This window comes from Rhinoraja longicauda, chromosome 2 (assembly GCF_053455715.1).
Source record: "Rhinoraja longicauda isolate Sanriku21f chromosome 2, sRhiLon1.1, whole genome shotgun sequence".
Classification (NCBI taxonomy): Eukaryota; Metazoa; Chordata; class Chondrichthyes; order Rajiformes; family Arhynchobatidae; genus Rhinoraja; species Rhinoraja longicauda.
In genome coordinates, this window is record NC_135954.1 from 61,511,595 (window position 1) to 61,538,987 (window position 27,393).

Consider the following 27,393-nt stretch of genomic DNA (forward strand, 5'->3'; position numbering starts at 1 on the left):
TTTTACGAATTAGGGGCTTCCCAGTACCTAGCATTGTAAAGTTGCTCTGACGCCTCCTAACAATTCACTTCCCCCTAAAGCAACTAGTCGGTTGGAGTGCTAAAACAGCCTTGGAATAAGATGATTAGATTGACCTCACCGAGTTCTGAAAGGCTACAAACTACCACACCTGCCTCGTTGGACCTCATAAAGATTAAAAAACTCTATTGATTTCAATGTAGTGGTATTCCGTGGAACAGGAGGTAAAAAGGAATCAATGTTTTTAAAATAATTCTCTTTAGCACAATGTGTGGTCGAGCAATGTTTTTCATTTTTTAAAAGATGATGTAATTTAATTTTTTTTAATGCAAATCAGAGACATTTAAAATCTATTAAAACGCTGCATCTGTCACAGCTGATAAAGTTCAACCCCAGTTGTGATAGCCTTTGAGGCACGAGGCCGTGGAACAGTGCTGTTCACAATCATGGCTCTTTCTTGACTCAATGATGGACAAATGCGTAGAGCATACGTGAGATAAACCCACTGCATTCAGCAGAGCTAAGATATCTGGGGACTGAAGGTGGTGACAATGAGCACTGGGCATGATCCAGCCCAACCCAGACCTGTGAGGATGTGGCATAAACCTGGTAGACTGGGCAAACTTACAAGTTATATTTTGATTTGTTCCCAAAGTAAAATGGATACATGCTTATTTCGATGCACTATTATTTTACATTTAAGGAATTCATTTATGCTTGGAGTCAGAGGATGTAAGTGAGTACTTGGCGATGTAAGTGAGTATTCATTAAGGACATGGAGGAGAGTGAGATCAGTGTGGGGTATACTAATATCCTCAAGCATTTTGAGATCAAGGAGAAAGTGGCGTTGGTCTCTTGGAGCATAAGAAGGTGGATAAGTCCCCAGAGCCTAATAGGGCCTATACCAGATTATTGAGATATGCCAGAAAGGCGATTGTTATGACCTTGACAAAATAACCAGCATTTCATTGACCTCTGACTATTTGCTATATCTGTCCATGACATTTTTAAATAGTTCATGACATTTTTAAATGATCCTTTTGCATGAATTTCAAAATCCCTTTACACAGCTACTGCCTCCAAGTTTCATCATTTAGAAAGCAGTTCTGAGCTCTTTACCTTCAAAGATTATAACCTCACGCACATTGAGAATTAAAGTCATTCACAACAGTTTTGCTCAATTTTCACACTATCAGTAATCCTTTAATGCTTCCAAACACAACTCTTACAATGCTGCCAAACTTACTTTTTTCCATACTTCTATCTTTAATTGTTTATCCCATTATCTATGAATTCAAGGAATGGTGCAACTCCAGACAAGAGTAACTAATCATAACCTGATGTTTCGAGTACTGCCCAACTGTCCAAACTATACATCTCCTGCTGCATTGCCAATTTGCTAACCAGGATATAATTTGATGCAAATTCCACGAGCTTCATGGACATACTTCAACTAACATGAAAGACATTATCAAATGCTTTTGGAAAGAACATACAAAGCACATGAGATAGACACAAAAAGCTGGAGTAACTCAACGGGACAGGCAGCATCTCTGGAGAGAAGGAATGGGTGAGGTTTCGGGTCAAGACCCTTCCTCAGAATATTTTTTCTATCCACCACTTAATCACAAAATCTCAAAACGTTGCAAATCTCATGCAACTCTCTGCCTTGTAATTGTGGATCCTCTTAATTTCCTGATAATGGATGTGATAAATTTGCAGTTCTCTGATTGTACCTTTCATCTTTCTGAAATTATACCGATAGAAATCATCAGTAATTGGGGATTTGTCATTTATCACTACTATTAATTTTTTTCATTATTGTTGTTTTTGTTATGTTAATTTTGATGATCCCCATGCTTTCACATGTTTGCTACAATATGATAAGCAATGCCTTACATTTTAAATACACACACCACATCCAACCTTTTCCAGATTATTATTTCCAAACTTTCCAAAGTATTGACAAACCAACTTCCCCTACAATCCCCACAGGTCAGAGCTGTAAACTGTTCTGATATATACATTCTTAAATGTTTTAACGCGTGGGTGGATGGGTTTTTGGCGCAGCCCTGCATTGTGAGAATTAAAATCCTCCATTAAAATCAAATTACAACCCTCAGATGGTTATAAGAACAACTTTACATCGTAGTTGTTAGATTTCCATTGTTAGAGGAGATAACTACAAACATAGAAAATAGGTGCCGGAGGAGGCCATTCGGCCATTCGAGCCAGCACCGCCATTCATTGTGGTCATGGCTGATCGTCCACAATCAATAACCCTTGCCTGCCTTCTCCCCATATCCCTTGATTCCACTAGCCCCTAGAGCTCTATCTAACTCTCTCTTAAATCTATCCAGTGATTTGGCTTCCACTGTCCTCTGTGGCAGAGAATTCCATAAATTCACAACTCTCTGGGTGAAAAAGTTCTTTCTCACCTCAGTTTTAAATGGCCTCCCCTTTATTCTAAGACTGTGACCCCTGGTTCTGGACTCGCCCAACATTGGGAACATTTTTCCTGCATCTAGCTTGTCTAGCTAGTCCTTTTATAATTTTAGATGTTTCTATAAGATCCCCTCTCATCCTTCTAAACTCCAGTGAATACAAGCCTAGTCTTTTCAATCTGGTGGGATAGGATGGAATTGAGGTATTTGGAGATGGGTTTGGTGGGAGCAGACAGAAACAATGGGTCTGATAGGGCAGCTCTGTTTGTGGATTTTGGGAAGGAGGTAGAAGCGGGCAGTGCAGGGCTGGGGAATGATTAGGTTTGAGGCTGTGAAAGGCAGATCGGCAGAGGTATGAAGTCAGAGATAGTTTGGGATATAATGGCCTGGTTCTCATAGGTGGGGTCATGGTCAAGGCGTAGGTATGAATAGGTGTCCAAGAGTTTGCGTCTGGCCTCCAAATGTAAATTAATAAGCAGTAAAGAAAATGACGTGCATGAGATCCAAGTACTTCGCTTGGTTAAACAAAATTCTGCATGATGATTTTCTCAAAATAATAATGAATCCTACCTTTATGGTTGAAAATGCCCTCCATCTCCATACTGCTACGCGAATGTGCAATGCATAGAACACTGCTGGGAACTACTCCTTCTGCAGCTGGAGATCGATCAGTTGTACGCACCAGACACCAATCCGGCTTGTCATGAAGTCTCTCTAAAACCTCCACGGTCTGACCCCGCCGAATGCTCAACTCATTGTTGTTGGTTGCCAAGAAATCATGGATAACAACGGTTAACTCGCATCCACCAGATAACTGTAGAGGGGGTGAAGAAAGACAAGTGATGCAACATACTGGGTCTGACAAAAAAACAAATACTTTCATTTCCAAACATTGTCAGCAGTAACTATTTCATTACACCTTTCTGTTACTCCTGTAATTCACAAGAGAGCAGGAATCTATTATTTAAATTCTTTGCCTATCAAACCACCATTGAGAAAGCAAACTGGCTGTCACATTTATTGTTCAATAGTTTAAATGCAAAATAATTCATTGCTTCAACATTTAATCAAGTGGTTATTAGGGCGGCACAGTGATGCAACGAGAGCTGCTGTCTCAGTGTTACAGACTTGGACACAATCCTGACCTCGGATACTGTCTGTGTTGAGTTTGCACGTTCTCCGAATGACTATGTGGGTTTCCTCCCATATCCTAGTAGGGAAGGGATACAAAAGTGGGATAACATAGAACTAATGAAAACAGGTGCTCAATGGTCAGCATGGACGTTGGGTTGAAGGATGTTTCCATGCTGTATCTTTCAATCAATCAATATTAAAAATTCTAGACTTGCTTTGTTCAGAATTCAAAACTGCCTACTTAAAATGGTCTTTCTATTCATGCAAAAGACAATCTGTAGGGCAATTCATCAGTTCTTGCAGCCATTTGGTTTTTGCTCAAGATTCCAGTAACTCCACGGTCTTTGCAATGACTGACTTTGGACATGATTTAGTCGCTATAATTTTTCTAAAAAAACAATTTCAACTTATAAAATTCATTTCAATCTCCTTGCAGAATATCGCAAAGCACTTTAGTGTGAATTACTTCACGAAGTGCAGCTATTGAGGAAACACGTGGCTTATCTACACACAAGATTCTCGAAGTCAAATGTCAAGATAATTTTTATCTTTAGTTATACTGAATAAGAAATAATTATAGTTCAAGACATTATAGAAAACTCCCCAAAACGACATAATTGTTTTTACATATCAACTGGAAAGAACAGATAAGGCTCCATCAAACAAATGAAGGAACTCTCAGTAAGCTCAAAGTAGTATTTCTGTAATAATTTCTCTTTAAAATCAAAAACTCTCCCAAGAAAAGTGACAAGAAAATTGTATGAGTGCAAGTTTCCAACGCATGTAATTTTGCCTTGGGCAAATTGTTAATTAATAAGAAATTAAATGAGGTGGTTCAATTGGATTAAACTCAAGAGAAAGTATTCAAAGTGCTTTAGGTTATATTTGTGTTTGCAAAAAAAACTGAAAACTTTATTTTAAAAATTCACAATTATATTCCTAATTATTATTTCTCATAATACTGTATTCGTCTGCTTTCAAATGGTTTAGTTCTTGTTCCCATACATTTTTTTTGCATATTTCAAGTTGTATTTCGCTTAGTGAATTTTTGTGCAACCTTTTATAATGATTGACCCTCCTGCTATTACAAAACTACACTCAACCAAGTGGAAAACACAACCAAGCTCATCAAGCTTTCTAATGACTCATTATTAAATTTGTGGTGAACATTTTGCTTTGGGCTTTGCCAAAATAGTCATTTAAGAATAAGGGCTAGGCCATTTAGAACGCAGATGAGGAAAAACTTTTTCAGTCAGAGTTTTAAATCTGTGGAATTCTCTGCCTCAGAAGACAGTGGAGGACAATTCTCTGGATGCTTTCAAGAGAGAGCTAGATAGAGCTCTTAAAGATAGCGGAGTCAGGGGGTATGGGGAGAAGGCAGGAACGGGGATTGAGAATGATCAGCTATGATCACATTGAATGGCGGTGCTGGCTCGAAGGGACGAATGGCCTCCTCCTGCACCTATTGTCTATAACAAATTACTGCACTCAACTATGTGTATATGTTTTGGGATCTATTGCCAGCTTCCAATATAGTTTGCATAATAGATGTTGGATAATGTGTAACAAATACTCTAATTGTCATAGATGGAGTACAAACTATAAGCAGCTTGCAAGCACAGCAATGCCTTTAGTCTTTTAACAGAGTCAGTAAATTAGTTAACGAACTTTTGATTTTTGTTTTCAATTATATAGTTTAATTTATTTGCTTTTTTTTGCACTGTTGTGGTTATCTAGCATTGTGGTTATTAATTCATTGTATTATGTTATATGTTTATGCATTATTGTATTTAGGGGCCAGTTAAAACTGCAAGAAGTTAAAATTTAATTGTTCCATTGCTGGTACACAAGACAATTAAACATCTTCACATATAAATCAAACATATATTCTTCTGTGCAGAAATTAAATTATGAAATACCAAATGCTGCAAACATTTCAAAAAGTGTCGATTCACCAAAGTTGCAGATCCAGTAAAGCAATTTATATTTTGAATTGTTTCATAACAAAATACAATGTGCAGACCAAATCTAAGCTATTCTATTCTGAAAAAACACACCAGGCACCTACTCTCCACTTTGGATTAATTGAAATATTCACCCATTGATAGACTTGAAGAATCCCAGTTAAATCAATGTATTCATGGCTGGGAATACTTATGTATCTACTTTAAATGCAGGATGTATTGTAAAGAATAAAATACATTAAGAGATGCCCTTTCACAACCTTAAGAAAGGTTAAGGTCACAGTGTGCTTCACAGCCAATAAAGTATATCTGGAATGCAATCACTGTGTGACATAGGAAATGCTAATGTTTGCAAGCAAGCTGCAATGATCAGATGATCTGTTTGCAATTTTGGTTGAAGGATAAATATTAGGCAAAACACCGGATGGGATTTCTTTGCTCTTTAAAATTACTACAGGGGATACTTTATAACCATCTGAGACGGCAGACAAGGCATTTGTAATAAAGTCCTATACAATTTTGGTCTACAGTCTGCTTCGTGGGTCAAACGTCTCAATTGCATGATGGCAAACCTCCCCTCGGAGTCCAGTTGCAGGGCGGGTTTTGGATTGCATTCTCTGGATTTACGTTGCGGAAATGCCATTTGGAACCTGTGACAAATCTGATTTCAATGGTGTTTTTTGGCCTGCAGATTAGATTAGGAGGCATGGAGGAAGCTTTATTTCACTTTATATTTTATTTTAAATTCTAACAATAAATTAGAAAAAATATTCTCTTCAAATTTAATAGATTAATGTCAGTGCCAGCAAGGGACAAGCCTTGCACTCACTTCAGGGACCTTAAAGAAAATATGCATTGGTCCACCATGCAGCCCCAATTTATGTTGCTTTTCAAAGTGTGCACAATTGTGGTGGCATTTTCTGAAGTTCAATTATTTTGTTTTAAAAGGAAGAACAATTGTCAAAATCAGAACTCCCTGGATCAGGATACCATTGATCACCTGCTAAGCATATGTATTCACATTCCCTATGGATTAAACCACAGATTATGGATTTTAGAATTCAATTTCCATATGATCTTTCTGAGCATAATGTACTTTAAAACGCAAAAAAACAGTTCAAAGGGTTATCTAAAAGCACAGGCTATTCTGACATTGCTGTGATGCGTCTACATTTTACAACTTATTCACTCAAAGTGATGTTTTTGAAATCAATTTGATTAATTCAGAGAAATATGAAAACATCATAAGAGCAAACATTTACATTATTTACAGCAGGAGTTTTACCTAAAATAAGATCAGAACTATTTAATCATTAAAATAATGGTGTTTTAATTTAGGAATTGAATTAAAGCAGCATTCATTGATGAAGAAGCAGCAAATTGATATGGTTGCCACAAATATAAAGATTATGTTTTAATCAAGTATTATTAGGTAGGCACTAATGGACAAGTGCTATTCCACATCAACAAACTCATTAGTGCACAATTAATTATAGATTATCCCAGCATAATCCATGTAATGGTAAAACAAATTAATTTGATAGATTACAAAAAATACTATTTTGTTATTAAACCAGCACCTGAAGTTCCTTGTTCCTAATTTGGTTTAACATTTCTGCTCTCTGAAAATATATATTTTATTCACAAACCGTTTTGATGAATCTTACTCTAAAGACACAAAGGTCACGTTTGGTACGGTTTGAAAGATCAGTGTATTATCCAAACTTCTTAAGTATACATTTGATATTTATAAAAGGGAAAATGGGAAAATATCACATGCATTGAAGAGCAGCAAAGCCAGTTGATAAGAATGAATTGTTCTCTGCTACAAACAGCCTCAAAATAACTCAAACCGCCTTCTATAACTCAAAATACCATATATTTATTGGAGAATTAATTCACTAACAGATTTGGATTATGTAGTATAAGGCTTTGCCAATATTATTGTCAGCATAAGAAATGAAATACACCTCTATATTTATTGATTATTTTCCTGATTTTAATCTAGCTCTTGAAATATAAACCACAGTACAAGAAACGTACCCAGTTTTGATGAGGAACAGCTAAGGAGCTCAGAAGCTCTGTCACAGACTCCATGCCTCGGCTAGAACTACCAGCTGAATCGCTTAAATCTTACATTGTTTTTATGCAACATCAGAAACACTAAAATGGTTTCAAAGGCAGTTTCAAACCCACACCAGTTGAATTCCCGTATCTATTTTGCAGCAAAGAGGGATGACGTTCATGCTGGCAAATTCGGAATATAATGAATTCGCTTCACTTTAAAGATGAGATATTAGCATAACAAAAAGGTTCTCTGTACTGTAAGAGCCAATTGAGGATACGTAATCAGAGAGTATTTCATGATTACTCTCAATTGCTGCACCAATCACTGCAGAAGAGCCTTTTCTACTTTCAGTTGCTGGGTGCACATTAAAAGCAGTGAGCAGCCATTCATTCTCATAATGATCATGATGGTAGATGGTGACATATTAACTTAAAGCAAACTAGCAGAATAACTGCTCTAATGGAAATTGTTGCAATTTATAAAGCCTATTATTGTTGAAGAATTTTCAAGATGCAAGAAATAAAATTAAAAGGGAAGTCTCCAGGCACAGTTAAAAAGAAACTTAAAAAGATTATAGTATGAAGCTTATCTTTACAGGAAATAGTAACTTTAACTAATTACTTGGCAGGGTGTACTCATGAAACACATTAAGAAGATTGATAATCTCTTGAGGGAAGTGGGCGAAATTTTGCATGGGGCACAAAGTCAGGCATTTGGGATACTGAGCTGAATGGACCATTTTGTGCAGTAAACATAATGACTCCATACATATCTTCAACTAAACATTTAGGCCGATCAGCACATTAACAATGTGTTTCACAATCCTGACACTATTCTCCAAGCAAGGATTAAGCCATTACCACAAAGTGGCAGTGCTTTTGTTTCAGATAGAACTGATGATTCTGGTAAAAACTGCAGCAATTGCAAAATGTGTTTCTTTACATAAGTTCCTCTCATGTTCATTTGTGTGGCCCTGATGTGCTTTGGCTCTGTACAATGAGTCAGTTTTAATTGGAAAACGTATTCCTGGATTAGCTAATGTAGATAAATTTGAATAACACAAGCATAAAACGTGTACTTCAGAAAAATTGACAAAATTGTCAATACACCACCTTAGACTATCCTCTAATTTAAATTACAGAAAATTACACCCTATTTCTGTAATTTAAATTACAGAAAATATCTTCATGTATATGCAAAACTATTCCGGTTACATTAGAATGAAATGTACAGAAGGGAACTGCCATTATGGTTAGGGTAGGAAAGAACTGCAGATGCTGGTTTAAATCGAAGGTAGACACAAAATGCTTGGTTAAGATTGTTTTATCTTGAGTAAATGAAGATGAGGGGTGACCTGATATAACATTTTAAGAGGCATAGATAGGATAGCTAGTAGGAATATTTTTTCGTCATGGCTGGGATATTAAAAACAAGTGGGTCTATGTTTCGGGAAGGATTTTTAAAGAGGACTAGCTGCTGTGGACCCATTGGGTCCAACCCTCTCCTGCATTGGTGTAGCACCTTCCCCTCCCCCACTCCTCCTCCCCCATCATCCCCCCTCAACATCAACGTTGGGTTCTGCACACGCATGGATCCGGCGGCCATCTTATGTAAGTATTAGATCAACGGGCCCCAACTGCACAGGTGCGGACCCGTTGGGTTCTCACACGCGTGGATCCGGTGGCCATCTTACGTAATGTAAGATTTGAGAAGTTTTCCCTCATTCTGCAATCAACACCAAACCAAAGAGCTGCAGTTTGGACATTTTAAACGGGAGACTGGGGCTGATAGCGGAGAAAGGCTGCGGTCAGTTTACCAAGGGATGTCACAATCCGTGGGTCCTAAGATGGCCGCGGGACCTCGTGACCAGCCACAAAAGCAAAAACCTTACAGCCCAGTCTCTAGGTTTCTGCAAAGCCACGGCCAGAACAATAGATGGATATTGGCCGTGCAGAAACCCGCGAAACCAGGTCAAAGTCCAGACACTGGGGCGCTGACATCAGCATATTCACAATGCCCCAAGCCGACCTACACAGTTAATCCCGTTAAGGGGGCACAATAGCCCATAGAAACCTACCTGGCAGGTGATGGGAAACCATTTACACCCATCACCTCTTAAGGGAAAATAGCTTGACAGACCGTCTGGCCATCACCGGTACCCCCGGACATAACACAGATCAAAGAGAAATCTCAAATACCCATCTTTGAAACAAAGAGATCCCGAGATCTGGCGGGAGATAGGACGAGTCAGAATAGTATAACTGGCCACGATTTTTGGGTTTTAAAACACGCAACTGATGCAAGACAGAAGTCAGAGGAGGCAACAAACGGCACGGAGAACGGAGACTCCCCGAGAAGAACGGAAGGAAGAAACTCACGGAACAAGCACGACCCTCACGGTGAACAGCGGAGAAGCAACACGAACAGCCAGTAACCCCAGTAATAGCCCCATGGTGAGCATGTACCCCGATCCTGCACATCCTGGACATAGTTTAGTGTAGAGGGGAGGGTGGTTTAATTAACGTGGGTGTATAAGTAAATATGTGTTGGTCAAGTTTGCGATGTGTCGTACGTTCCCCATCTTACAGTCAAGAATATGTCTAATAGAACTGTGTCTAAGTATTCGTGTAGTTATGCATATGTCTTTTAGAACTGCGTCAAAAGTATTCGTGTAAGTGTGCATACGTCTAGTAGAACTGTGTCTAAGTATTCGTGTAGTTATGCATATGTCGTTTAGAACTGTGTCTAAGTATTCGTGTAGTTATGCATATGTCTAATAGAACTGTGTATAAGTATTCATGGACAATAGTCCCAAGTGCACAATAACAGCCTTTTCCGTTTAAACCCTGGTCTTCAAATCTGGTCTGGTTGAATTTTTCTGCACTATAAACGCTCCTGCATCTAAGTCCAGTGTCTAGAACCGTAAGGGGTGAGTGGGTCGAACCACTCACGGGGAACCAGTGTGCGAGGTCTGGTCGAGGGACCAGAGCAAGGCACGGGGACCTTAGGTCGGGCGAAAGCTCGGCGCAGAAACCCCTTACAGTAAATATTAGATCAATGGCCCCCAACTGCGCAGGCGCAGACCTGTTGGGATCCCATTGTGACGTCGAACACGGAGATATTACTGCACAGGCGTGGCTGACGGGCAGGGCAAGTGAAAAAGAGATTTATTAAAGTTTAAAAAGTGATTTTTAAAGTTTAAAAAGTGAAAAACTTAAAAAATATAACAACTATTTGAACCGCAGGCCAATGGTGAGTAAAGTGGGCCTAAAATTGTTGCGCTATCGTGTACCGTTTTGGCTGTATTTCAGGAACAAATACATACACAAACTCACAAACAAATATATCCACAATCAGACAAGATGAGAGTTTTAGTAATATGTAGATTTGAAGAAAAAGTTTTTATTTGCACAGAGAGTGCTTGCTTTCTGGAACTCACTGCCAAAGGAGATTTAGTTTCTAGTTTTAGTTTTAGAGATACTGCAGCCCAGAGACCACACCAACCAGCAATCAGCCGTTCTATCCTGCTCATTAGGAACAATTTACAGAAGCCAATTAACCTACAAAGCTGCACGTCTTTGGAGTGCGGGAGGAAACTGACCACTCGAAGAAAACCCATTCAATCACAGGGCGAGCATACATATCCATACAGATGGCATCCACAGACAGGATTGAACCAGGGTCTCTGTTGCTGTAAGCCAGCAACTCTACTACTGTGCCACTATACCACCTCAGGCTCAGGAGATAGTGGAGTCAGAACACAATATTTAAAATGCATTTTAAAAGACACTTAAATGAACAAGAAATAAAAAATATTGACCTAGAACAGGAAAATAGGATCAATGTAGATGGGCAAAATGTTGGCATGGTTGTGGTGAGTTGAAGAGCCTGTTTCTGTGCTGTACAATTCTATCTTCTGTGCTAACTTTTCTAATAGCATGGGAAGCCGCAAATAAGAAATGCATCTGAACAGATTTTTCAAAAACATGGGACATATTTCTAACATTTTGCTTTAATAACACATTTCCATGGTGCTTTTAAGTTCCTGCATGTAAATTTATTTCTTAGAAAAAATTGCTCCTGCCAGTATTAGACCCAAACTTTGAGTTATGTCAAGAAACTTCTCATGAACTGCAACCCTTAATCTGCTGGGAAGCCTTTTGACCACAGGCCAATTCCATTGGAATTTAATGCTGTCTGCTTTCAATGTTCAAATGTATTTTACATTATGATTTACAGAAAAAAAATATATAAACATTAATTGATATTGCTCTCTCCAGCAAATTACTGCAATTATCACTATTCACTCTAGCTTAATCAAATCAAAGAAGAAATCTGGCCACTTCCTCTCTCACACGACTGAACTTAAAAGAGCTTTTTATCTTCTAGCTGTTTTCTAAAGAACTTTTCATGTTCTAAATATTCAGATCACTTTCACCTACAATATTGCAAACTGTGAGCCAGAAAGTAGCTTAAGGGAAAAAGGCACATTTTCAAGCCTGGCTTTCAACCTGGCTTTAGATAGTTTGTTAGTTATCGGCTAATAAAATTAATCAATGCTGCCTCTTCTCATTTTCTGTAGTCAATTCATTGGAATCTAGCCATGAAAACGATGTTGGGCATCACAATGTCACCTACCTTATCACTGTCCAAAGTATTCTGTGAGGTCCTTGATGCAATGGAGATTGTGTCAGGTTGACTGCTTGCATCTCCCTGGCTATCCAAGTCTTCTCCATCCCTGCAAAACCATGAAACATCCTGATGTCGTTTGCGTTTGTGATTTTTAACAGATTGCAGTTCTTAATTACTATAACACTTCCATTATCGGTACTTGTTTGTTCAACAAATTTACTTTGAAGCTAGATCACAATAATGTGATCTTCCCACGAAGGACATCTGTTTATAATTATATTTGATGCTACATTTAACATTTAGTCTCACCATCTAAATGAGAAATCTATTAATCTGTTTCTATTCGGTTTGTCTTGACACTGAGAATGCCCAGGTTAAATTCTAAAATGACAGTATGGATTACTTTAAGTACAGATGAGCTCTCTTTAGCAATGTGTTTTCCTCAAACAATTACTGTAACAAAATAAAATTGCAATAGAAACAATAAATGGGCAGCTCGGTGGCACAGCGGTAGAGTAACTGCTTTACATTATGTATAACAGTATAATCGAATTATGTATAATCGAATTTCTAATGTAGGTATCATTGGGTACTATGAGTTGTAACATGTATGTGTTTTGTTAAAATTTAAATAAAATTAATTAAAAAAATAAAATTAAAAAAATATGGTTACCTGATAAAATTTGGTAACGTGCCATATAATGAACTAATAAATTATCTAAAATGTGGTCAAAAGTTGATCTTAAGGAACAGTTTCAAGGAAGAGAGAAATGGAGAGGTTTACTGAGGAAACTTTAGTGCATAATTTCCAGGTAAGCAAGTACTGGACATAACTACCAACGGTAAGGCAATATAACATGGGGACTTTGGAGAACGAGGGTAATGGGGCTACAGGAATTTACAGATTCCAAGAGGAGAGATCACTGAGGGATTTGAAAAGAGTATGAATATCACAACTGAACTGTTATAGGTACAGAGGGTGATGAGTGATTAGAACTTGCTGTAATTAAATAATTGTCAGTGACACATAACCAGCTCGAGATCATTTATGCATTCAGTGGAATAATTTACAGGTCCCTACAGACTACTACAGATTAGAATTTGCTGTTGTTAAATAATTAACTGGAGGGAAATACATCTGAAGTTCGGATTCTAAGGTATGATTCAAGTTTAACCATTTTTCTGATCATGCCTGTAGACGTCATAGTGCAAACAAAAATACTTCCACAATGTCAGGCTTGTTATTAGAGAATTGTTTAATTAACTGGCTCTCAAATCTGATGGTTGCCATGGCATTCACGGATATTTGCGAGCAATGGGAGACAACAGTTACCAAAAATATTTCTCCTCAATTTTGCCAGGTATCCATTTTTGAAAATATTTGTTATGTTGGCAAATGTTTTTGGTCTTCTCATAGTGCACTGAATAAAATACATAAACCCCTAAATATAAAATTATTGTGATTGTACAATTTTTGTGTACAGCCTGGAGTCTACATGTGGTTTTGTGCGATCAATAAAACATGGGTTAACATTGCTTTACTATTTACCTTATCAGTAAAATTATCTTTGGTGAAAGAGACAAAACACAAAAATGTCAAAGGATAATTTAGGATCTTTTTAAGATCTTCTGCATTTTCTAACAATAATCTTCCTACAAGTTGCATGCCCGTCTGTGGGGACCTGCATATTTTTCAACCGACATGTATAAATGATCAAAAGCTTGTTATGTTGTTACCTTATATTATTACATTCAGGAGTCAATTTGTACAATTATCTATCCTTCTCCAGGTTCATGTTATCCAGTTGTTATCAACTATGACACTAATAATTTCATTTTGATAAGGCAGAACTCCCCATGTGTAACGTTGCAAAGTTCTTTTGTAATTGGAAAAATCAGGCAAGGCTCAAACTGCCTCCACATAACTGTGAACTGTGTCCATCTACATTGTGGCTTGGTTAGCTGTGGGCAGGAGATGACACATAGCTGTGGGGAAATAAATGTATTTTCCCCTGTTTTTCTTTCTACATTTTTAGGTGTTATAACGCTCTCTTAGTTTTAGTGACAGGGAAAAACGTTAAGCATCTGAAGTTGACGTTTTTCCCTGTCACTAAAACTAAGAGAGCTTATTGGCACTTGTTTGATTTAATAGCACCGCAATTAAATATAAGCATTTGCTGCACTTAAAATTCTGCAGCGAGCCCTGTCAGAAAAATATTGTGATACATAATTTGTTTCTGGTTTACTTATTTGTTTGCTTCACAAGTTCAGTAATGACATACTGGTTACAAATGTTGTAAACTTGATTTCAGGTTCACTATTCAGAAAACAAGGAATCAATCTGGGAAGTTAGAAATACATCTGAAAGATTATATACATTGCACTTATGATTTAAAAAAGGATCTACTTGACAGACAACGTACATTAAATATTGATATTACTCTGGATTATTAGCACATGTGGAATAATTACTATGCCAATGAAAGAAGCAGCAATATGTAATCACTCACCTCCTTCCCTTATGTTTGTGAGAAGCAGGTTTGGGCAGATGGATTGCTTCTTTCAGTGCACCTTTCAGATGAATAGTTCTTTCCTGTATAACCTCTCGTATATGCTTAATCCAATCTTGTTTATTTTCAATACTCGATGCCTTCATCATGAAAAATTAATATATAAACAAGATAAAACCGACATAAAAGATTTCCTCTGCAGCATATGCTTCCGTGAATTGAAAAGCAAATGTTTAAATACTTTTATTTATAAATTATTTCAGTGCACATGGCACATGATCAATGATCACATGAGTGTTTTTTTAATATTACTATATTTTCCACAAAGAATAAGGAATAGAGAATATTGGAGGTTAAATCTTAGTCAACATCCCAAAGGCACACTCAGTAAGAGTGGAATTCACAATAAATTTTTTGGAAAATACTCAAATTCTTGAAAAAAAGATCAAGATTACCTTCAAAACAATTTTATTATCCGAGGTTGGTGTCCGTCCAATCCACAATGCAAACTTACACTGATCTCCTTCAACATGTTCTGTGACACCGAGCTCTGAGGTCTACACAAAACAAGAAAATAATTGGAAATAAATGGTCAGATTATGATGATCTATTTACTATAGTATTTTTGCTGTAACAATTATAATGAAGGAAACATGATGAAGGAAACATAGGAAACATAAAAATAAGGTCAATTTATTTATAAACAAAACAAAAATCAAATGGCTGCCAATTAATTTTTTTTGCTGCATGGCTGTCTAATATTCTTTGTAAAACAGCTAATTTTTTATAATAATTTCAGAAGTTGAACATAACAGTATATTTTTCTTTATTTAAGACTATGAATTAGGCATATAAAGTGCAATGGTATGCAAGGTTTAAATAGTTAGGACATCACAATGCCACCAATGTCAGTGGCGGATGACTGCATTCTTGTTCGAGAATATCTAGGTTCTGCTGCGTATAATCTTGGATTGCTTCATTGTCTGATTATGAGTGAAATTGAATGTTCCTAATTATGAACATGATGGAAGGAAGATCATTGAGAAAGCTTTTACAAACCCGGGGGGAATCTTAGAGCAATTACCTGGGAATGAGGTGTCAGACCTCATGCAACCTCTACAGTTTAATAGAACAGACAGAATTCTGTAATTCTTTTTTGTGCACAATCCGCAGGCATTGCCACTTTCATTTCACTGCACATCGTGTATGTGTATGTGACAAATAAATTTGACTTGACTTGACTTGAGACATAGAAAGGTCTCAGTGACTGCCAGGGAGAGTGAGCTAAACAGGCATATAGTTTATCCTTATCGAAAAACACTTAAAAAAACCTGCAGATGTTGGAAATCGGAAATGAACACATTGTTACAGCTAAAAATCAGATGAAACCACTTATACAGGGTCTCAACCCGAAATGTCACCTTTCCATGTTCTCCAGAGATGATGCCTGACCTGCTGAAACACTCCAGCATTTTGTGTTCTTTTATAGACACAAAGGAATTTCATCTGATTTTAACTGCTCTTTAACGGCCACATTAGGCCATTATGTCTCAACATATCAGAGAAATTCCCTTTTCCCCACTCATCCCCCTCCTAGCAAGCTTCTCTGCTACCCAAACTAACTTCTTTTCTCTCGTTCCCTGTTCTGATAAAGGATCCTAGACTTGAAACATTAACTACTTCTTTTTCCATGGATGTTGTCACTCATTGTGCTGTGTTTCTACCATTTTCTATTTTTATATAAGAAAAAACTTAACCTGTGTGGATAACCAAAAGATATGGGTAGGGTTCCAAATGAATTATTCTGCTATTGTCTTTGTAAAAAAAGGGGATGATGTCGATGTTGTGATTAAGAAGGGAGAGTGTAAAATATTTGATGGAGTTAGAGTAACAAACACCACTGAGCTTGTTTGAATCAGAATCAACGGCATTTTATATTTATTTTTTGTTGTTGTAACAATAATGAGAGAATTTAAATCATGACGCTCCATTAAGATGATCTAAGATGCAGGAGGTTTGCAATATACAATCACCAATTACTGTGAATTCAAGAAAATTGAGCCCTTGGAGGGAAAAGATGGGAAAATTAGACAACTTCCAGCTCTGATGTATCTGAATGTGTAAATTTTTGAATTACAATTTTAAGTGAAGATGCCCCATCACAATAATAATGTTGAAAATACACAACTGATTGATCGACAACTGAAAATGAACATAAATGAATGACAAACATTCCAGCGTTTCACTTCTGCACTCTAGTGAATAGTCATGTGCCGTCATAATCCACAAGACTGAATTTTCATAATTTCAGTGGCATCTTTATTCCAGTATCTATTTGTACTTACAAGCAACTTGTGTTTGTAGATATATTTACTCCTGCCATTAGAATCTTTGATTTCTTTGCTGAAGACGAGCGACATTTCAAATAGGAAGAGGTGCCTCTCTCGACCTTTACGTATCAAAGATTTTGGATCCCACACTTGGAAGGATTCTTGGAGAATTAGCTCTCCCTGGGATTCCAGATTCTCATCAAAACCTGGTTACAACAATATTTTCATTAAAAAAAAAATTCTAGTCAACTCATTCTTCCACGTTCTGAACTTGCTGAAACATGCACATGACGTTATTCTAAGCGAACAAGACGGTATTACTTTTGTTTGTCTATACACCGATCAGCCAAAACATTATGGCCACCTGTCTAAATGCTGTTGGTACTCCGTGTGCCGCCAAAACAGCGCCGACCCGCCGAGGCATGGACTCTACAAGACCCCTGAAGGTGTCATGTGGTATCTGGCACCAAAACATTCGCAGCAGGTCCTTCAAGTCCTGTAAGTTGCGAGGTGGAGCCGCTGTGGATCGGACTTGTCGATCCAGCACATCCCACAGATGCTCAATCGGATTGAGATCTGGAAAATTTGGAGGCCAGGACAACACTGTGAACACTTCATCATATTCCTCAAACCATTCCCAAACAAGTTGTGCAGTGTGGCAGGGGGCATTATTCTGCCATCAGGTGACATGTGTCAAATTAACGTCATGAATGGCCGGACCCAGGGTTTCCCAGCAGAACATTGCCCAGAGCATCACACACCCTCCACCGGCTCGTCGTCTTCCCACAATCGGTTCGGACCAGATGGGATTGTCTTTGTTGCCCTCGCACATCGATGAGCCTTGGGCGCCCAACACCCTGTCGCTGGTTTGTGGTTTGTTCCTCTTCGGACCACTGTCGGTAGGTACTCACCACTGCTGACCGGGAGCACCCCACAAGCCTTGCCGTTTCAGAGATGCTCTGACCAAGTCATCTGGCCATAACAATTTGGCCCTTGTCAAAGTCACTCAAGTCTTTGCTCCTGCCCATTTCTCCTGCATCCAACACATCAACTTCAAGAACTGATTGTTCACTTGCTGCCTAATATATCCCACCCCTTGATAGGTTCCATTGTAACAAGATAACCAATGTTATTCACTTCACCTGCCAGTGGTCATAACGTTTTGGCTCATCGGTGTATGTTCTAACACAGGGGTGTCAAACTACCGGCCCACGGGACGCATCCGGCCCGCGAAGGGGTCCAATCCGGCCCGCGGGATGATTTGGGGGAAAAAAAAGTATACTCGCAACCATTTATTATGTATCTGTATGGCAGCCGGGCTCTCTCTCTCGCCGCTCTCTCTCTCCCTCTCCGCGTTCTCTTACTCGCCACTCTTTCTCCCAGGACAGGCCATACGGTGACACGGGCAGGAAGGGGCCGACGCCGGGGAAGATGGGGAGTCTCAGCTTTGTTGTGGACACCGGGAAGTGCCTGGGCTGCCGCCATAGAGACCACCACCAGGTACCTGAGACCCAGGTGAGTGCGTGGATAGAGGCTGGTGGGAAGTTGCTGCCCTGTGAATGGGGCCGCAGCCAGCGATCCAAAATCTGAGCTGCTATCCAGGGTGGGGGCTCTGGGTTTGGGTTAAGGTAGGTGGGATGTGAAGACGTGCTGGTAGTTATGCGGCAATAGGGAAGAGAAGGGAGAAGGTGGTGGTAAAGGAAGGGGAGGGGGAGTAGATGAGGGGAGGGAGGGTTTTTAGGGATGAGAAAGGGAAGAGAGGGTGTTGAAGGGGAGGGAGGGGGGGAATAGTTGGTAAAGAAAGGAAGTAGGGAGGAAAGGGGTGAGGAAGGGAGCAGATGAGAGAAGGAATGGTGTTTAGGGATGAGGGAAGGGAGGGGATTTAGGGACAAGGTAAGGAAAGAGAGAGCATGAAGTAAGGGAGGGGAGTGGGGGTGTAGTTGGAAGGAAGGAAGTGGGGATCAGAGAAGGGATAGGCTGAGGAAAGGGAGAGGGCAGGTGAGGGTAGAGAAGGACATGAGAGGTGAGGAGAGAGGATGTGAAGGGAAGGAAGAAAGACGCAAGGAGAAGGATGGGGAGCAGCGCCTTCAGGTGAGATGATGAACAGACCATCTTTCACCATGCCAGGTCGCTGCTGTTTGGCTGTTCACCACCCAGCCAGCCCACTGTGGGCAAAACATAAACACCGTAGGAAGACTATAAGACAGGGGAACAGAATTAGGCCATTTAGCCCATCGTCTACTTGGCAATCAACCATGGCTGATCTATTTTCTCTCTCAACCACATTCTATTGTCTTCTTTCTCCCTGTAACCTAATCAAGACATATCAATCTCTACCTCAAAAATACCCAATGCCTTGGCCTCCATCACTGTCTGTAGCAATAAATTCCACAGATTCACCACCCATTCCTCGCACGTGCACAACTGATCCGGCCCGCATGAAGTCGCATTTTGCCCATTTTGGCCCGTGACCTAAAATGAGTTTGACACCCCTGTTCTAACATTACCTGTGGCATTGTCATTATCATGGCAAAGAGTCTGCTTTACTGCAGAACACATACATTTATGAAGAAAGTGTGGTGAGGTTTAATTTTTTTTTTTAGTTTCAAGATGCAGCATGAAAACAGACCATTCGGCCCACCCATTCACACTAGTGCTGGGACCCCAGTTATTTACAATATACATTAACGATTTAGACGAAGGAATTAAATGTAACATCTCCAAGTTTGCAGATGAAACCAAGGAGCTGCAGGGTGACTTGGATAGGTTGGGTGAGTGGGCAGATGCATGACAGATGCAGTATAATGTGGATAAATGTGAGGTTATCCCCTTTGGTGGCAAGAACAAGAAGGCAGATTATTACCTTAATGGTGTCAGATTAGGAAAGGGGAGGTGCAACAAGACCCGAGTGTCCTCGTACATCAGTCACTGAAAGTGAGCATGTAGGTACAGCAGGCAGTGAAGAAAGTAAATGGCATGTTGCCCTTGAGAAAAGGAGCTAGGAGCTCCTACTGCAGTTGTGCAGGGCACTGGTGAGACCACACCTGGTGTATTGTGTGCAGTTTTGGTCTCCTAATTTGAGGAAGGACATTCTTGCTATTGAGGGAATGCAGAGTAGGTTCACCAAGTTAATTCCCGGGATGGTGGGACTGACATATGATGAAAGAATGGGTCGACTGGGATTATGTTCACTGGAATTTAGGTTGAGAGGGAATCTTATAGAAACATATAAAATTCTTAAGGGATTGGACAGGCTAGAAGCAGGAAAAATGATCCCGATGTTGAGGGAGTCCAGAACCAGTGGTCACAGTTTAAGAATAAAGGGTAGGCCGTTTAGGACTGAGATAAGGAAAAACATTTTCACCCAGAGAGTTGTGAATCTGTGGAATTCTCTGCCACAGAAGTTAGTGGAGGCCAATTCCCTGGATGTTTTCAAGAGTTAGATATAGCTCTTAGGGCTAACGGGATCAAGGATATATGGGGAGAAAGCGTTTATTGGATGATTAGCCATGATCATATTGAATGGCAGTGCTGGCTCAAAGGGACGAATGGCCTACTCCTGCACCTATTGTCTATGTTAGTTCTGTTATCCCAGTTTCTCAACCCCTCCCTGCATACTATGGGCAATTTTACAGAGGCTAATTAAGTACAAACCCACACAGCTTTGCAATGTGGGAGAAAACCAGAGCACCCACAAGAAAACCACAGTCACAGCTGGAATGTGCAAACTCCACTTAGTCAACACCGGAGGTCAGGATCAAACTCAGGTCTCTGGCGCTGTGAGGCAGCAGTTCTACCAGCTGTGCCACTGTGCAGCACAAACTTGGCCAATTTACTAGGCCAAACATTTCAAGCAGAGATGACAATAATTTGGAGAAATAAGGCAATTGTCAAGAGTCAAACAACTCTCAGGTCTTAATCTGAACATAAAATGATAAACGCTATCATTTCTGGACAATTGTGAAGCATTTCATTCTTTGCGTTCAGCTGTACACATGGCAGTGAAGTACCTTCCAGCATGCTGAGATGCATGGCATCATTGGCTCGTTTCGGCACACTCAGCATCACCTCCAAGCCATCTTTAATTTCTCCTTTTCCTTCTTCACAACATGTCAACAGTTCCTACAAGTTAACAAATGCATGGAAATATGTTTATTGCCAACAAGAAGCCTTTCTGAAGGAAAATAACGATAAGGAAATTCTAAAAGATCTTATTCTGTTGGTTTGATTTTTGAATCAACACTTGAATACAATGAACAGTAGCACAGATATGGTTAAAGAAGGTATTTAGTTCTCATGTAAATCCCAATCCAAGCATGATTATATATTCGTTAATAGAATCTGATTGCATCAATCAACATTGGAAATTCATTTGATAAATTCAGCAAATCTACTATTTTACTATTCTTGTCATTTCAGAAGTTTACTCATTCCTACCTTTAAAAGCAGTTGATATTTAGTGATTCGCTGTACAGGTTTAATAAGATAGGAAGAGATTGAGTTGGCCAGTCCGTGACGATGTTGTATTTCCTATTTAAAAACAATATTGTTGTACTGTATTACATGGGAGACAATACAATTAAACAGAATACAAATACATGTGCCAATTTCTTACAAATATTCCATCAAAATATGCATTAGCTAAACATTTATATCAGGATAATTCATAGCTCTGTCGCTATGGGGATTTATATTCAACAGCTTCTCCTTTTTCTTCGCTGTTAAATGGGCACAACTTTAACAAAGGGAAAAACCAGTGTCTGAATTGTGTCAACATTTGGAGCTCTGCTAAGCTGGTCAGAGGCTTTCCTGAAGCTTGCCCACACTGGGTTTTCCTCTTCTGGTTCATTGCGTTACACAAACACCAGAATTACGCCCAGTTTGATACATTGTTCCATTCATTTCAGCTGAGTTTTGAGATAACCATGTTTTTTAAATTTTGAATCACTGCAGTCAATGTTACTATTACAAGATGAGGTGGAATGGGGGAAGATGTATAAATCATATTGATAACCATGGATCTGTTTTCTTCACCACAGAGAAAGCACACTGAAATTCCAATCTCAAAATCTATGACTATCCCCTCCCTCCCTCAAACTATTCACTGTACCCCCAACTTCATGATTCTCAGATCTTAATCCCAATGAGGTGCTTTCGGAATCTGACACCTAAAGTATTTTTCAGCAAGGAATACTGGAAAACTATTGAGAGAGTTTTCTTCCTTGAGCATCATAATTTGGTGAGGAAGCAGGCCTCTTGTCTGAATGGAATCAAGGAAGAGTAGTCAGACATTCATTACCTTGACTTGTTCCACAATTCCCTCTCTCTCCCCACAACCCCTGTTGTACACCTTAACTACACCTAGTCTTGCTTCCACAACCTTCATTAGCTTTGTTTGACAAAATCAAAGTCAAATTCAAAATTTGACTTAAAGATTTTTTAAATATAACTAAGAATCACCATAACAGGTATAACAGGTATATAACAGGTATAACATAGCTTTATTTGTCGTTCGTTACCGAAGTACCGAACGAAACTACATAGCAGTCATAGAAAAAAAAAAAAAAGAACACAAGACACATAACCCCAACACAAACGTCCATCACAGTGACTCCAAACACCCCCTCACTGTGATGGAGGCAACAAAACTTCCACTCTCTTCCCCACGCCCACGGACAGACAACTCGCCCCGACCGACCCGCACAGTCCCCGCACCGGGCGCTGAAACGTCTCGCGGCCAAACCGGGCGATGAAAGGCCCGCGACCAAGCCTTGCGCAGCTAAGTCCCGTGGTCGAGCCGCACCGGGCGATGTCAAGTCCCGTGGTCGAGCCGCACCAGCGATGAAAAGTCCCGCAGTCGAGCCGCACCAGCGATGAAAAGCCCCGCAGCCGAGCTGCACCGGGCGATGTTAAGCCCCGCAGCCGAGCTGCACCGGGCACTGTTAAGTCCCGCGGCCAAGCCGCACCGGGATGTAAAGTCCAGCGGCCAAGCCGCACCGGGATGTAAAGTCCAGCGGCCAAGCCGCACCGGGATGTAAAGTCCAGCGGCCGAGCCGCAGCGGGCGATGTTAGGCCCCGCAGCCGAGCCGCACCCCGCGCCGTGAGGAAGAGAAAAGTCCCCCCCCCCACCACACCCACCCACCCACACCACCACCCCCTCCCACACATACACAACCAAAAAAATATATAAAAACCATCCCAGCACCGACACACAACAAAAAAAGGGAAAAAAAAGACGGACAGACTGCTAGTCAGCCGCTGCCGTTAGGCGCCGCCACAGTGAAAAGAACAGAGAGTTAAAAAGCAGCAACACATGAATGATACTAACATCAAAGTATGCTCCTGCATGCTCCAGTATGATCTGTGTGGAATCTGGTTTGTTCCTGCAATATGTTACATACATCTGGAACTTGTCAGCCTGTTCAGAGAAAGAATAGTCACAAAACACATCCTTTTTGCCTCATTAGTCATATCCTGAAGGAATATTAACATGGGAAAAATAAAATTGACCAAAATTCACATTAATAAAAATCCAGGGATTCACAAAAGCATAGAAAAGCAGAATAGTTCTGAATTTTTTTTATTTTTTAAATGCAACTTAATGGCATAAGACAGCAAGTACAAATAACTTTGTACAGGTCATCATTTTTATTAAGAAATCAAAACGATTTTTTAATTTGAGCATGGATATACAGTTCCAGATGCTGCCTGACCTGCTGAGTTACTTCAGCATTTTGTGAATAAATCGATTTGTACCAGCATCTGCAGTTATTTTCTTATACAGTTCCAGTTTTTTTTTTAATGTTCATTTTATTTTTAGGATACTTGTGAATAGGAAGGGCCAAAATTAATTTCTGACGAGCCAACACTGTCAATTAAACTGTGCATGTGCACACGACTGATTTAAAAGCAATCAAGGCAACAAAGGGGGCGTGGCTGTGTTCTGCAGCTGCGGCTCACCGGCAGTCTCTCTGTTTTTTTTGTTGTTTTTTTGTCATTGTCGTCGTTAAATGTACGTTTTGTTTTATTTTTAACTCTGTATATGTGGGGGGGTTGGAAACCTTTTTTCAAATCTCCTCCTCAACGGAGATGCGACCTTTACCGTGTCGTATCTCCGTTCGCGCTACGGCCTAACATCGTGGAGTCGGCGGCCTCCAGCTGGGATCGACCCCAAAGACTCCGGTCGCAGGGCCTGGACTTACCATCTCGGAGGCTTCGGCCGTGGGCCCTGCAGACCGCAACATCGGGAGCTCGCAGGTCCCTGGCTGGCGACCGGCTTTTGGAAGCTCCAGCGTAGCAGCTTCGACCGCCCCGAAGCGCCCGCAGGCCCTTCATCGCCCTGCGTGGCTCGGCCGCAGCACTTTCCATCGCCCGGTGGGGGCTCAGGACTTTCATCGGCCTGCTCGGCTCGGCCCTGGGACTTTCCATCGCCCGGTGGGGGCTCAGGACTTTCATCGGCCTGCACGGCTCGGCCCTGGGACTTTCCATCGCCCGGTGGGGGCTTCAAAAAGTTGGGAGCCTCGATCACCTCGTGGCACCACGGGAGAAGAATGAGGAGGAGATAAGACTTTGCCTTCCATCACAGTGAGGGTATGCCTAGAGCAATCACTGTGATGGCTGTTTTGTGTAAAAAATTATATCTGTGTGTCTTGTGCTTTTTAATGTCTACTGCCGGACCCTGACGTGAGAGGACGCTGGCGTTGTGTATTCGCCGCTTTTCCGTCAGGATAGTTTGTCTGTTTGTTTCTATGTTAATTGTTTTTGTAAAGCGCTTTGAGCATGCGATAAGGCGCTATATAAAATAAATGAATTATTATTATTATCCAAGATGGCGATGAAGCCAGGCAACACTCTGCATGCTGGCCCAAGCAGTGGATCTGCAATCATTTATTACAATTGCTCCACTCTTTTAAACCTCTACTTCAAAAGCAGGATTTCTTATTATAACTATGCTCACTAAATATTATTCCCTTTATCCTGTATCTATACACTGTGGAGAGCTTTATTGTAATCATGTATAGTCTTTCCACTGACTGGATAGCATGCAACAAAAAAGCTTTTCACTGTACCTCGATACACGTGACAATAAATTAAACTAAACTAACTAATTAATCTTTCAAGCCGCACCAAGGTAAATTTAACCTTTATCGATACAAATAATATATTACATGCATGACTCTGTTTATTGAGTTACATGCAAACCAATTTCCACATTGGTATGGCTTGATGAAAATTCAATACATTTTAAATATTCTAACACTCAAAATTTGCCTTTGGTGCTGATATACATGTTATTCTTACTTGTGTCAGTAAATATCTTAAATAAGAAGATCATCACCACCAAATGTCCATCCTTTTGCCAAAGCTTTTACAATTATGTGATGAAATGAATTTTCTGAAAGTGAGAATCGACTTACCCAGGTTACGAAACAATGACCCACATCTTCTGGCAACTGCTCATACTTTTCCAGCTCCTTCAGAAATAAACTGTGAAGATATTTTTAAGTACATAAAACTATTTAAAAATGCTATTTCCATTGTAGCATTCCAGCAGCATTCAGGTCAATATGTTGAGGAAACTGTGCTGTTATTTTACAAATGGCTTGAAAAGGTGGGGGGGGGGGGGGGGGTTGTGAAGGGAAGCAATATTAAAATTTAAAACATCAAATCACAACCCTTAATTTGAAGACGTTTGGTGCCTGTTTCAAATTCAATTTGTTACCTACTAACCAACCGTCTTCTTGCATTTGCCTGAAACGGAACTAGAGTAGTCACAACCTTGACACTATCAGATCAAGTAATGTGACACCACATTTATGTGCTATTTCCATTTCCATTCTCCTCTGCTCCTGAAGCCTTCTTTCATATCCACATTTACAGCTTGACTTCATCACTCCAACAAAGTTCCAATGTTGGTCTATCGAGCTGAAATCAACTCAAACATCCATCTTAACGTGCGCCAAGCCCTTTGAACCCATCATCTTTGGCTAAACTGGTCGTCTATGTTGGTCAGCAAATGAACACCATAATTTCCAAGTCCTCACAATTAATTGCCTTTAAAATTTTGATATTATCAAAACACAATCCCACTGCTCCACCTTTATGTTATATTCTCTAGATGTCAGCACTTCCCCACTTCTGGCATTCCTCGCCATTTATTACTAATGGTTGACTGTGGTGCCTTTTGCTGCGAAGGACGGGGTTAAAAATTCCTTCCCCTAATGTCTCTACCTTGTTTTCTCTCCTTTAAGATCATCCTTAAAGTTCAACTTAGATTCTGGTAGTCTCCTTGACAGTTATTTGGCTCAGTGATATGACAAGTTTCTTGGACCTTTTCTATGTTAAAAATACTATAAGAATTTGTACATTTAATTTGAATTGACAATAATTTGTTCAGTACAAAAATTTCATGAGAAAGGAAAAATAAATGCTAGTCCATGGGAGTGAGATTAGCTGCATTGTTCTTCGAGCTGATGCAGATATACCTGGCTGAATGGCCTCTTCCATGCTGTAAATTTGTTGTGATTCTGTGACTTACGTTATCAACTACCCAGGAATTACAATATAAACTCGGGATGTTTTTAAATACTTTCTATCTGAAGTTGTGACTTAGCCAACTGTTATATATTTTTCTCATTTTGTTGAGTGAGCTAATCATGTCCACCCGTTAGTACATGGATGAACTGTATGAGGCAGAAGACCCTGCCAGAGAGAGTTCTTCCAACAATTTCCAAAATGCAAATTTAGTATTCTTGCAAAGACAACACAGGAATATAAACACGTCTCTATCCCCATTTCCCCTGAAAAAATGTGGGTGATTTACATCTTAATTACACCTTAATTTGTCATGGAACTTGCAAAAGTACTGCTGTACCGTACATTAAACATACTCACTTATTATGGAATTCACAGATTTCCTGCATGTTACCAAATATGATATGTTCTTTATTTACAATCCCAGGTGGAATTTCATCTACCCCACTGGTCATTTCCCAAAGATATGTCTAGATTATAAAGAGAAAAAAAATATTCTTGAGGGATGTAATTGCGATTATTTAAAAAAAGAAACAGCAGTAAATATTTTACTAGCAAGGGTTTAAAAAAAAATCCTTAAACAACCTCGAGGTGAAATGGAACATTATTGTAAAATAATGGAAACACTCAGTCAGCACATATGGGAAAAGAAACGAGAGTTAACAAAAACAGAAAATGGAGAAAATATCCAGCTGAATTGGCAGCATCCATGGGAAGATAAGCAGCGTAAACATTTCAGGCCAGAGGCCCTTCACCAAC

The 27,393-nt window shown here is 39.7% G+C and overlaps 1 protein-coding gene across 10 annotated transcripts in view; it reads right to left on the minus strand.

Moving 5' to 3' along the window:
* The window catches only part of LOC144605008 (triple functional domain protein), a 329,272-nt gene that overhangs the window by 85,367 nt on the left and 216,512 nt on the right, over positions 1-27,393 (minus strand). For all 10 annotated transcript variants that reach the window (XR_013548803.1, XR_013548805.1, XM_078420037.1 and 7 more), the window contains 10 exons: positions 26,995-27,104; positions 25,518-25,587; positions 23,429-23,518; positions 21,538-21,630; positions 21,111-21,222; positions 17,116-17,306; positions 15,226-15,327; positions 14,771-14,910; positions 12,267-12,366; positions 3,033-3,276 (listed from right to left, as the gene is read on the minus strand). Coding sequence is in view for 8 of the 10 variants with exons in the window: in XM_078420037.1 (XP_078276163.1) it covers positions 3,033-3,276; positions 12,267-12,366; positions 14,771-14,910; positions 15,226-15,327; positions 17,116-17,306; positions 21,111-21,222; positions 21,538-21,630; positions 23,429-23,518; positions 25,518-25,587; positions 26,995-27,104 (1,252 nt within the window). In the remaining 2 variants the exon portion in view is untranslated. The remainder of the gene's footprint in view (positions 1-3,032; positions 3,277-12,266; positions 12,367-14,770; positions 14,911-15,225; positions 15,328-17,115; positions 17,307-21,110; positions 21,223-21,537; positions 21,631-23,428; positions 23,519-25,517; positions 25,588-26,994; positions 27,105-27,393) is intronic.